Genomic DNA, 15000 nt, shown 5'->3' with positions numbered 1-15000 from the left:
ATGACATAACCATCTTTCTTCTTTCAAAAACAGAGAAAATGAACGAAAGGGACACTAAATACGACATTAAATGGTCAATTATTGGTAGTGCATCACCATATACGAATAGGAGTCGGAAATGGGATCTAAATACAAGGTATTAAACTGAGGAAATTAATTAGAGATAAAGTGTGTACATTCATACAGAAAAGTTACTTATTAAATATTTTCCAAATAAGTATTTTCATTTGAGATCACTTAGATAGAAGAGCACATAAGTTTACCTCGTCATAAACACAAGAGTTTATTCTCATAATGTCTAAAGTGCTCATTCCAAGTTTAAACGATACCAGAACTACGAATGTATCAATTTTCACCACTCCAATGTCCTCTACTCTGATATTTCATGTTCTCTCCCCAAAAGTATATTTTACGAACTTTTAGCTAAACTTGAATCTTCAGTTCGCTTCATCGACCTACATGAGTAATATCTCACATAAAGCAGCATAGGATTGTTAACCTTTAAATTTGAATGTGTTGCAATTGATGTAATATAAATCAACTAAATGCACATTTGTGCTATATCAGAGGACACAGGGACCCTTATCCAACAGAAACGCGTGTCGGAATGAATGGATTATGAAGAAAACATTTTAATTAATAAATTTGAAGATTATTATTGCTGCCTAGATTTTCTACATTGGCGTAAAGTTACATATATAAAAGGTAGTCATGGGAATTTAACCAGTGCATAGCTGGTAATTACAAATGTGCAACATCAAGTCTTGTGTAAATCAGTAAAACTAAATACTGTAAATATTGTCAGACGCTCGACCTTTCTGCCATGCCATCTCCGCGGTTTTAAAAAGTGCTGAGCAAAACATCTTGTAGTTTGTTTCGGTTCTTCAACTACTAATTTCAAATTCTATCAAGGTTGATTTTCGCCTTTGGGTCGATAAAATAAGTACCAGTTAAGCCGAAGTAATCGATTAGCCCCTTCCCTTCGACTAACCTTTTGCCTACAGTCTCGAAGAATCGTTAGAGAGTCGGACGAAATACATAGCAGCATTTTGTTCGTCTTTACGTTCTTAGCTCAATTTCCGCCGAGGTCGGCTTTGCCTTTCATTCTTTTGGGGTCGATAAAATTAGTACTGGTTATGTCCTGGAATAGAAAGGATTATTATTATTATTATTATTATTATTATTATTATTATTATTATTATTATTTAGATGAGGAAAGTTTTGAGTTCGAATTCTGTGCGGATTGGGTTTTTTTCTTTCAACCTTTCGGGGCCAAATGAATCTAATTGCCTCCGCTCTGAAAATTTGTAAAATTGTACCCATGTTAGAAGTCATAATTTACGGAACATTGGACATTCAGTAAATGGACCTGACATTTTATTCCTCGAGTCTTTACACAAGATTTCCTGTACATACGCCACTTATAACAACGCGTATATCACATTTCTTCGCCGAATTCATTCGCTCTTACTCTTCTCATACATTTCTAACTTTCCCCGCAAAGGAACTCGGTTGCTTTATGAATGTTCTCTTAATATATCAAGTGCTTCGTCACCAATATTCTGTAGCGCATTTGAAAGGAAAACGTCTGCTTGATTGGCACTCACGTTTATGGCTTTTCTTTATCAAGTCATTGCTTCATCTTGTTGCTTCTACCATTACGATAATGGATTTGTCTTCTCAGAAGATTTAGATTTCACCCTCCTGTAACTGCTGCAACTAATCACTTTTCATCCCTATATTCCCATTATATTAATTACTATGATCCCTGCCCTTTCACCTTATATGCTAAAAACATTTGGTACTTCGAATTCCTCTATTTTCGTTTTTATAATTACGTTTGATATTCTAAAAACCGTGTGCTTATTGTTGCTGATGCTTATTTCTTTTTTATATATTTGTGTTTGCTTTTTGTTGCTTTTTGTTAGTATGTTTTTTTTGGTTTTGTTTTTGTTTTGTTTTGTATTTTTTCTTCATCATTCTGTATTTCTTTTACTGATCAATTCCTTATAATTTTTCTTTCTCTTAGCAATCCCAAAATGTGCAGGCTGCAGTGAACAGATTCTTGATAGATTTATTTTAAAAGTACTCGACCGGTCATGGCATTCGAAATGCTTGAAATGTACTGATTGCCGCGCACAACTTACAGACAAGTGTTTTTCAAAAAATGATGAAGTATTTTGTAAAGATGATTTCTTCAGGTAAGTTTCTTATATCAATCTTCTTCTTCTCTGGCAATTATAATCACGCAAACTTAAAAACATTTCTGCTGTTTTGAACACTTCTAATTCAACTAAAATCTTATCAAAAATAAGTATTAAAAAGCAAGGATTTTAATAAAGATTTTTTTTTATTTTTCCATAAAAATTCTAAATGGTAAACTGACATCTCCTTTGTTTTCCCTTATCTTATATTTTAACTACAATCTGTTTTTCTTTAATGAGAGACGGTTTGAGCATTTTAAGGTAGTTCTGTTGAGTGGCATTATTGATTTGAATTTTTCAATTAATGTTATTAGTGAAATGATTGCTTGTTTAGCCGACAGGATCATCAACAACAAATCAATAACCAATCACTTTTCTACAAATTGAGGAAGAAATACCTGATGAAAACTGTCAGTTTATACTCACACAACATTGATGATAATGATGATATATTCTTTTATTTTCCAATCCATTCATCTATACATACATTCTTCAAACATTTATGAATTTCATCATCATTAGAAATTTATACGAATAATTATAAATATATTTCTATATCTTTTCGTTGTGTTCTTCCGGTTATTTTGGCTATATCGTGTTATATAATTTAATAACATTTGATCCAAGTAGACTATACTGAGATTTGAAATAAAGACTGTTCGGCTTGGACTATAGCTTGACACATGTAGAATATCAACCACATCAATAAACTCACCACAAATTAGGATCTAGCTAAAATAAAACTAAAATTATGCAGTAAAATATATTTAGATTGAAGCACATTATTTTACATAACTGTAATTAAATTGCTAATTATACTATATATATATATATATATAAGCAAAAATAAAATAATCAAACGAGTTGAATATATATAGGGATGGTATTATTAAAATACCATCACAAGTGGTAAGCGAACTATTAGCCGTACAGGCAAATTGTATATATATATATATATATATATATATATATATATATAATTCATCACCTTACAATTATAGTGCTCACTATATAGTTGTAGCATACCATTCTTTTATTCATTAATGCTTTTGATATCAGGAAAATGGTAACAATGGAAGATGGATATGAGTTGACCATGGTATTGTTCTATATCAGCACTAGGGTTCTCTTCGAGAAAGTCGTGTCAAAAGTATCCATTCTTTCATTGAAATATATCGGTCAGCAATTGTTTAAAGTATGAAGGTGCATCTTTAGAAGTATCCGTCTCATGAATCCAAGGAATACATTGGCACACATCTGGTATCTACAAAAATGCAGAACAATGAATTTGATTTTTAAAATTGATCTAAATTTATTTTCAAAAAGTTACTTGGTTGAATATGCTATATTCTAAACCTCTTTATTTATTCCAATTTCGTGATGGATAAAATAAGTACCAATTGAGTACTGGGATCGATATAATCGACTTCCCCACTCCTCAAAATTGCTGGCGCTGTGCCAACATAATGGATTATTATAATCAAAGCGGTGAGCCGGCAGAAACATTAGCACGCCGGACAACATGCTTTTTAGCATTTCTTCCGAGTTAACGTTCTAAGATCAAATACTGCCGCGGTCAGCTTTGCTTTTCATCCTTTCAGGGTCGACAACATAAAGTACCACTCAAATACTGGGCTCGATGTCATCTACTAACAACCCACCTCAAAATGTCAGTCCTTGTTCATATAGTAAAAAGATTATTATTTTTGATGTTTATTCTCTTCCATCATGTCAGTTAAAAATGTGTGGATATTTGTGTACTCGTGTGGTGGTGGGGGGATGAAGTCATTTTCAATGTTTGCAAAAATGTTTTGCTGGAAAGAAATATTTCATAGACAGTCATCAACTATTGAAACGACAGGGGCATATAAACTATGAACTTGCATGCGTTCGTTGCCTCGTCCTTAAATAAGCTAATATGAAAACACCATTACAAGGAAAGACATCATTTACCGTGGTACTTGGTTCATTTCGTATGCAGTTTCAATTTCAGCTCCATTAATATTTTATGAACATTACATTGTCTTTTAGCAGGCTGACTCGTTCACCAATCGTATCGTACAATATACTGACGTATCTGACAGATGTCGAAACATCACTCTTCTAGACAAAAACGCCAATATTTTAGACGGCTCTTCCTCCTGGTCATCTAGTTTTAGCAATAACTTTCATTTCACACTTATACTATATCGCTCACATCTGTCCATCATAGGAGAATAGCCTTCTAATATCTATTATGAATAACTCTCTCCAGTAAAATGTTACTACTTACTTATATAATATAAATCACTTCTAATAAAACGTCTTTGTTTAAATTTATTTCTACTTCCACAGTTAATTATTTTTTTCCAAAATTATAAATATTTTAGTTTCGCTATTTACTTTTCTTTTGTTTCACTAGTTTTTTTGTTTATATATATACATACATATATATACAATAGATATAATATTATATAAATATTATTATATATATATTATGTGTATATATATATATATACACATACATATATATATACACACACACACACATATATATATATATATTATATATATACATACATATATATACATATATATATATATTGCATATATATATATATTATATATATACATACATACACACACACACACACACACACACATATATATATATATTATATATATATATATATATATATATATATATATAACACCACACAGTTGTTGAAAGAAAGAAACTGTAAAGTTTCAGTAACATCTCGGTAGTCAAAAACAGACTTTATAGAAAAGAAATAAATGTTATATATGAAATGTAAAAGATTGAGTTTGTTGTATTATATATCATATAGATAGGGAAAATATTGAATGAATAAATATTAGTAAATTGAATTATTATGCTGAATTTATGCATAAACTATACATATTTGCCTTTCTCTCCTACTTACTAACCATCTATAGTGTCTCCCTCCCTCTTTGACTTTCTTGATATATAAATATATGTGTTTGTGTATGTATATATGTATGTATGCACGCATGTATGAAAATATACGTGTATGTATATATATATATACGCATGTAAATATATATATATATACATATACATATATATATATATAATTATAATTATAATATTTTATATGCTTATATATATATGTATAAATATGCATATATATGTGTATATGTATCATACATATATGTGTATATGTATCATATATGTGTATATGTATCATTCATGTGTATGTATATATATATATATATATGTATATGTATGTGTGTATATATAGTTACATACAATCAATCTCTCTCTCTTTCTCTCTCTTTCTCTCTCTCTCTCTTACTCTCTCTCTCTCTCTCTCTCTCTCATTCTCTCTATCTATATATCTTTCTGTCTATACATTTCATCATTGAGGCATTTATTTATGATCTCCATCAGTGCCATAAGGAAAATTATGCACAATTTTTCTTTTTTTCTTTTAATTCTTTGTTGTGGGATTGCTTTCTTAGCAAAAAGATCTAATCTATTGTTTTGTTGACCAACCAACACCCAAATGAAATTCAAACAAAAATGTTTGGCTTGGCAGGTAAAAGTTTCTCGGATTTAGATATTCATCGATGAAATTCTAACCAACTTCCAAGCATCAACACAGAAAGCATTTTCATGTTGACTTAAGCAGTAATAATTTTCTTTCTGCTTGCCTAAAGACATTTGGTGAAAACATTTGTATATATGTGTGTATAACTAATATTATATTGGTTACAAGCGCAGTATTACAATACGAAATTCTTTCAGTTTAACAGACTTCTGACAGACATCAAGAGAGATCGTATCTTTTACGAATCACTCATGCTCTCTCTTATCTCTCTCTCCCATTCTCTTTATCACTCTCTTTCTTTCTTCAGATCGATTGGAAGTTTTTTTCATATTTATTTATCAAATTCTTTTCCAGCTATATACTGATATTAAATAGAAAAGCTAATTAGTACAAAGAAATTATATTTGCCTTGTAAAACATATGTTTGGTGCTTGATTATTGATAGCAAAAACAAGTATCTAGGAATTATATTTCTATTTAGACACTCCTTTGTATTGTGGAATAGACAGACAGACAGGCACACAGAGAGAGATAGAAAGACAGACAGACAGACATATAGATAGATAGATATACATATATTTATATATATATATATATATATATATATATATATATATATATATATATATAATATACATCATATATTATATGTATATGTAATTATATTTTATACAGACGCCATGATAGATCGTTAGCTACTACACACATTTTTTTTCTCTCCTTGTTTTTTTCTGTGTATCTTTCTGTAGAAGAGCGTAGGGTCGCGAAACGTAAAAGATTTTTTCTATTCCTGAGCGCTTATACTAATACATCTGTTTGTTTGTACACTACCTGCCTTCGTCTTTTGTTTATTTTCGTAAACTTTCCCTTTATATATATATATATATATATATATATATATATATTACGTTATATGATTAGGGTTCAGTAAAAAAAATTTACTTTACCACACACCGAACTTTTAGAAATAGCAGCCAAAAAATTTTAGCTATTTCCTCTACTATAAGAAAAGTCTCCCAGACAATTTTACCCTTTTATTATTGACAATATATATATATATATATATATATATAATATATAATTATATATATATATTAGTTTCAGCTCAGAGCTGCGGCCATGCAGATGCACCGCCGTTATATATATATATATATATATATATATATAAGAATAAATGTTTTTATATATAAAGAACGTGAAATACAGGAAGGGACGAACACGGAACACAGACAAATCATTCGAAGCCTTCAATCTTCAGTCAGACACCGAATCATCATAGCAAATTTCGGCTGTTCAATTCTGATATTTGCTCCAACTCGGCCAGCCCCAAGAAAAAAACTAAGCTGTAAGCATTAGATTTCTTGGTAATATATAGTATAAGAAAAAGAAAAATAGAAGTGTAGGCGTTACTTTATTCTAAGTTGGTACATATATCCAACAAAATCTCTACAAGTTGTTTCCAACATTAGTTAATTCAAAACAAAACGAAATATAATCCGTTTAAATCACAAATTAGGCCTTTCCTCTGGAATTCATTATTGGAATGAATGGTTTCAACCAACAAAAATATAAAGACCTTTACAATAGCCCAGAAAGGAGCAATCAATTAAATTATAATAGAAGGAAATTAACCGAACCCCAGACCGATCAAAAACAGAAAAATATATGAATCCATTTCAGCGTTAATTCAAATGACAATTCACAATATATAAATACGTGTTAACGACATTTGCAATTATATATAACGGTGCTTTTAACCTGCTACCAGCATGGGTACCGGTTACGCAACACTGGCATCAGTCACGACTACGATTTCACTACGAGTGGCGTGTGGTAAGAAGCATGTTTCCCAACCACATGGCTTCGAGTTCAGTCCCACTGTGTGGCGCCTCGAGCAAGTGTCTTCTACGAAATGAACCAAGTACCACGGTAAATGATGTCTTCTACTATAGACTTGTGAGTGGATTTGATAGACAGAAACTGTGTTGTATGGTTGCCAGGAAAAATCAAAGTGACAATATGAACCATGAGCCATCAACATGAGAATGAGTCTCTCTTGAAAAAGGCAAATCTAAATACACCGACTGGTGCCAGGTCGACACTGAATCGATTGAAAAGACACTTTAATGCCACTGTCATTTTAATTCTAGAACAAAAACAAAATTAATTTTCCCCCATTCTCTAAACCCTACCATAAAAATAAATGCAATTTTTCGTTCACATTTTTTGTCGCTCTTTTATTAGTTTTTATCATTTTTCATTTGGTTTAACTTTTCGAGGCAGCTCACATCTAAACTAATCAATTGTTTAAAGATACTTCGATTAGTTATGGTAATGTGCAACATATTTCTCGCCTCCCGTGCTCGCAGATAACATCATCTGGTATTATATTCTAAGATCACGTTTCTCCCCTTTTGTTTGCTTACACATTTTGCATTCGTGACTTCTGGTGTATTCCTCTGATTATGATGATTCGTTGCGGTTTGATCTGGGTGACTAAATATGCATGATTATTTCGACTTCGAGAGGCATTTGTTTACTAATATTAAACATATATACACATGTGTGCGTGGTGTGTGTGGAGGAGTGTAATATTACATTGTATACTATCATAATATATAACATATATATATTTTACATATAATATATATTCATGTCGACATATGTACATGCATGTATGTATACACTAAATATGTATATAATATCGCACTTACATCGTTGAGAAAGTAAATTAACCACCTTAAAACGCAAAAAACTGTAAAATTTACTGATCATTTATATTCCAATGTGTCAATTTCATTCGCACCTCTATACACACTATATATAAGCATACATACATATATACATTACTAAGGATATATCATAAACAATTAATAATTATTTATGAATAAATTACATAAAAGAAGAGTGTTTATAACGAAGAGGGTTGCAAAAGCCCTTACATGTTTAGAAATAACAGTCAAAAACCACTATAAAGCCACTATTATCACTCATATTTTATTTCCTCACGAACGACATGACATATAAAATCCACAATTTAAAAATAAAAGATTAATTCTCTATTGCAATTTCGAAACAATATAACGATTCCATTCTTCTCATCATAGATACAAATTGATACAAATTCACACCCTGGGGCTAAATGTATCTCGACCGGCAAGAATAATATGTCAACCTCTATCTACGTACTCAAATTCTGAATTCGAACGTCATGTAAGGGGTTTTGCAACCATCTTCGTTATAATTGTGATTTATTCATTATTATAAACACTCTTCTTTCAGTTTCCGTCTACCAAATCCACTCACACGGCTTTTGTCAGCCCGAGGCTATAGTAGAAGACACCTGCGCAAGGTGCTGCGCAGTGAAACTGAACCTGGAACTATGTGGTTGGGAAGCAAGCTTCTTACCACACAGCCACGCCTGCGCCTATAGATAGATAGATAGATAGATAGATAGATAGATAGATAGATAGATAGATAGATAGATAGATAGATAGATAGATAGATAGATAGATAGATAGATAGATAGATAGATAGATAGATAGATAGATGTACGAACGCGCATGCCCCTCCACACACATGCACAAACACAGACAAAGAAAGACGGAGCTAGGCAAGTAGATAGACGTACAAAGACTGAGACATTGATATGTTTATTATTTGCCAAATATATTATTCCATTAGAAACTAGTTATATAATGACATGTCCTCAATACAAATTGCATATGTTTTAGTATAATCTTCAATTAACAAAAGAGAGAAATCTACGAAAGAAAAGGTGAGAAAATGATTGTATGCAAATACTGAAAGTAGAGAAATTAGTTAAAGAATCAGGAAAGGTAATGTCTCTTAGACTAAATTATCTTCAGAACATTACTGATATAAACTAAATGAAAGAAGGGATAAAAGAAAAATGTATATCAAGGCATACTGATCGAGCATGGGAAGGTTGGTTTAATGAGAAATAATGTATCTTTATATGCAATATACAGGTATATGACATATAAACAGATACATTTTTCCCATAATTATATATATATATATATATATATATATACATACACACACACACACACACACACCACACACACACACACACACACACACACATATATATATATATATATATATATATATATATATATATATATAAAACACTGTGTTTGTGTGTGTATCAGTGCAAGCAAAACGGTTGGCTCCATTAATCCTGCAGCTTCCACCTATAATATTTTTTTAATCACATCTACTTATCTAGTAATTTAGATTTTTTTCTTTTACCTAGTTTTGCGATTGCAGACATTATTGCACTTCTGAAAAATTTATATGTTTTTACAATTCTTAGTGTCTTCTTTTCACATTTTGCATATTTTATTTTTTTAATTATGCTAATTATACTAACCAAAAATCATTCTTTACTCTCTATATGTAAAAAGTCTTTGTCAGGTGATAAGGCAGGATTGAGTAGTACATAGTATTCTGATGAGATTTAATAAACCGAAACACATCCATAGTTGTCGTCTGAAAATAAAGATTAAACTTCCCTCTAAGGAAGTGAATTAAATTTGAGAGATTAGTTCCTAATTTTTTTTTAATTTCTTTCACTTTTGGGCGATGGTGGGAATGACTAACAATTGCCGCCATTTTTGTTAGTATTTTTTGTTTTCTTTCTCCAACTAAGAGGGAGTATCCTATATTTAAGAACTTTTTCCATATTGCATCTAGTATATCACCCCTTGACGAATTTATACGAATTCATGCCACTGACTCAACTGAGCTAGTTCCATTAAGGCAATTATGCTTTGTGCACATATATCATACAATTTGCATCATTCTTTTACTGAATTGAATATCTTTTAAAGTTTATTTTATCACATTTTCTTTTGTAAACTCGCAATATAAATATGGACATGCGTACTTGGACACACGCACATACACACGCATGTATAGTATTATATAGTCCGTTAAAGCTAATACATCACTTCACGCTTCATGCGTTCTTAAAAACTTACGAATCTTCAGACGATGAACAAAATCTTTTTCTAGAAAAATCTAGTTTTATGAATGTAGGCATAGAACAGATAGACAGACAGAAATATATATATATAGATATAGATAGATAAATAGATAGATAGATAGATAGATAGATAGATAGATAGATAGATAGATAGATAGATAGATAGATAGAGGGAGGGAGAGAGAGAGAAACAGAGAGGTTGATTGATTGAGACTGACTGATTGATTTTATGCTTGCGTATGTCTGTATTATATGCAAGTAAATGAGTCTCCCTCTGTGTATGACGTACATTTGTATTTGTAAGTGAATGCAATGTACTTATGTATGTTTGCATAGATGGATGAGTGTGAGTTTGCGCGCGTCTTAGGTAGTTAACACAAAGTAAGTAAGTAAATAAATAAATAAATATTGTTTCCTATACTATGTCCAACTTCTGATTTACTGAAATCATGCAGAGAATATCTAACGTCCAATCGGACGAAATTGTTATACTAGTATTGACTTGTAGGAAGTAATCAAGATTTCGTATAGTTCATTATATTAGCATTTTAATGCAATACTTCCCCCATCATTAATCAATATTTAATGATGCCACACACAGTAAAGTATTGTGTGCAGTATTGTTCTGAAAAATATTAACAATCTTGCCTAACATTTGATTGAATTGTTAATAGCTAATATTGCCGGTTATGCCAGCCAAGCGAGAGCTAGACCGACATTATATTTTATCTATATGACTGCTTGCTGAAAGCTTGCAACCATTTGCACCATAATAAAAATAAATTATATTTCCGTATTAGAAGCCATTTTTATTTTTATTTTTATTTTCCAAAGAAATATATTGAGACTATACGAATCTAATTTAGATTTAGTTAACTACTATTTTTAAAAACATCGACTTATTAATCTGAATATGTGTGAGCATGTGTGTGTGTTATATATATCTGAGTATGTGTATTTATATATGATGCACACGCTTGCACACATAGACATATATTGAGGTACATTGGTGGTTTCTCGAATGGAAGAGAATTAGTCTTGTAAAAATCACTTCCCATTAAATGAATTGATAATCTCTACGTGATGTACTTGAGGACTTCCCTTTAATTGTGGTTCTTTTCATTTTTAAGGGAACAACAAGAAAGAACACGCTCACATACACACACACACACACACACAGCCACATCTAGTAAGTGTTACATACCCTCTTGAGGTGGAGTTAACTTTAGTAACTCAAGAATTTATGTTGTATGGTATTTGATTTACCTGTATTTCATATCTGTATTTTTCTATGATGTTCCATGCCACTGACCACTCTGAGTTATTTCCTTTACCACATTTTTGTTTCACTTATACAATTTACGAATGCCACAAATAAGTTCTACTCTTTTTGTATTTACCTAACTCTCTCACCTACTGTTGTGCTGATGATGCTTAAAGAGGTAGAAACACATGTCCAAAACTCCCTTCTCGTCTCCAGAAAATAAGTCTGACTTATTTTTGTTAATGGCATGTCAACTTTGGAGACTTGTTAACATTATCTTCTCTTCTCATATGAAGGTGGTCTTAATTCCTATCTGATCATTATGACATATCCTCTCGAGTCGAAGATAATTTTAATAAATCAAGTGTTTATGTCGCATGGTATTTGATATACCTGTATTTGTTAATGTTGTTCATATACATACCACTGGACTCTCTGAGTTACATTCAACAATGTAATTGTACGTGTACCATTGATGATATGATTCCTCTTCCTTTTTGGACTTTTCCCTTTTTCCTTTTCGGCGAAGAGATATGCTCGAAACGTCAAAATCTCTCCTTTCACCGAGCAAGCTAATACATTTCTTATGCACGTCCTCATGTGGTTCGTTTTTAGTTGTTTATTTGAACTGTTTGTTTATTTGCATTGACTATATATGTACAAATACAGACACATACACACACCCACACATCCATACATACATATATACACACACACACACACACACACACACATATATATAGATATATATATATATATATATATATATATATATATATATATATATATATATATTATATATATATAATACAACACAACACACGTAAAATAAGTAAACCATTCATCGTTAACATTCCTTTTCTTATTTTGCCTTTACTGTTACTACTTACCTTCAAAAATTATTGTTACATAAACAAATGTAGTAGTCGTTCATTTTGTTATTTAATCCTGGATCATCCGTGACCCACGGGATCTATAATGCAAGGTATTCCAACCATAACCACGTAATTTTATTTTAGTTAATTTAATTATTTTTTCAAGTATTGCGTACTTCGAGTTATAAGCCAAGTGAATCCAGAGACGCAAGCTATGAAGAGTACTGGTGGAATGTCCAAGTGAAGATCTCAATAAAATATAAGCACAACAGACCTGATATAATGATTTAGGATAGAGAAGCTGTGTACAGTTGTGGAAATTAGCTGCTCAGTGTATGTTAACATAAAGCTGAAAATCAGTGAAAAAGAAAATACCTACACTGAACTATTGAGAAATCTGCAGTTACTCTATCCAGATTACAAGTTCAGGTGTATACCTGTAATTATTGGGGCCCTGAGATATGTAACACACTGCCTGAGACATTAGGCATCTCAAAACGAGAAAGGAGAAGACTACAGATCCAATCCTTCACTGGAATTGTAAAAATCTGTAAAACTTTCCAGAAGTTTATCATTTAAATATATATGTGCATGTCTAGATATGCAACTATATATGCATGAGAATACATACATAAAGCAAAACATACAAATCTGCACATGTACATACATGCATACATACAACAAAAATAGCCTGTTGGTTGATGTTGAAATTCCACTGAAGGAGCCTTGAATCTAGGTTAGAAACCGGCCCTTTCTCTATTAGCAAAAACTGTTGAAATAAAAATGAACAATGACATACATGTGCATATTAAACCGTTGTATGAAATATAATTATTTCTTACTCGCATCCACTATTATGATGGTTAGGGTATGCTGCTTGATCTTTCACGAACATTTTATCTACCTAGAATTATCAGTTACATAGACAGCAAGCCGTGGGACTGTGGCATTCATTCATTCAAAGAATAAATGAAATATTACGCAAATCAAACTTACTTCATAATTTCAAATCATTGAAAACGTTCTCGATACCGCTCACCATTTACATACACAAACAAACATCTATCAACAATGTCCTCCAAACTTTGTATTGTAACGAAAACTTAAACCTTCCGCCAAACATATTTTTCTGCCACAAGCTACTTACTGTACAATGTCTGTGAACAATGCACGTATGTTTACACAAAAGACTATTTGATATCAGTCCATAAATAATAGAAATATATACCTAATAACAAATAAATCTGAAGTTAATCGAAACTTTTATCGACCCATGAACTCGGACAATCAAGCACTAATTATTGTTTTAAGCTATATCAAAGTACAGCAAGTCCCCATATTGAAAAATGCCCCTTTGTTAGAACAAGTAATTTATTATTCTAGGGATAAATATCTTATAGTTTCATTTGTCAATAATATGTACATTTGTGCTATTATACACTTAATACATGAGAGTTGTGGATGACCGAATCGATCGCGTACTAGACAGAATGTCGGTTAGCATTATCCTATGTCTACAGCCAAGAAACTTCACTCTCAAATAGACCTGTCCGTCCAACCTTTAAACAGTTATCAAAGATTAAAGGAAGAGTAACTCATACCTATAAACCAAACATCGAAAGTGTTTTGTCTGACACCACTGACAATCCCACTCTTTTAAATTTGATTTATATAAATATATGGTTATAAGGATTTTAAGAATGTTTCATCCTCCCGTCGCCTTATGTATATTATGCAATTGTAGAAATTAGTTTATATTTTATCTCGTTAAATAACTTAATTTCAGACGTTATGTGTGTGTGCCTGAATGTATTTATAAACACACACACTCACACATACATAATATAGATATATATATATATATATATATATATATATATATATATATATATATATATATATATATTATATATATATATATATATATATATATATATATATATATATTATATATAAACATACAGTCATGCACGTTGTGCCACGCGTCAAGTTTCGAAGTGATCACAAAGCAACAGGAGATGAAGTGTCTTGCTGAAGACCAAAACGCACCACTCGGTTTAGGAATTGAAAT

General features: G+C 31.2%; 1 protein-coding gene across 1 annotated transcript in view; it reads left to right on the top strand.

The window, feature by feature from the left end:
* The window catches only part of LOC115227071 (LIM/homeobox protein Lhx3-like), a 54822-nt gene that overhangs the window by 2252 nt on the left and 37570 nt on the right, over positions 1–15000 (top strand). Inside the window, exon 2 of the mRNA XM_029798004.2 lies at positions 2030–2201. Coding sequence (XP_029653864.2) covers positions 2030–2201 — 172 coding nt within the window. The remainder of the gene's footprint in view (positions 1–2029; positions 2202–15000) is intronic.

The sequence above is a fragment of the Octopus sinensis genome, linkage group LG2 (assembly GCF_006345805.1).
Source record: "Octopus sinensis linkage group LG2, ASM634580v1, whole genome shotgun sequence".
NCBI classification, from domain to species: Eukaryota; Metazoa; Mollusca; class Cephalopoda; order Octopoda; family Octopodidae; genus Octopus; species Octopus sinensis.
Note: the sequence above shows the minus strand (reverse complement) of the source record. Positions and strands in the feature narration are given on the sequence as shown.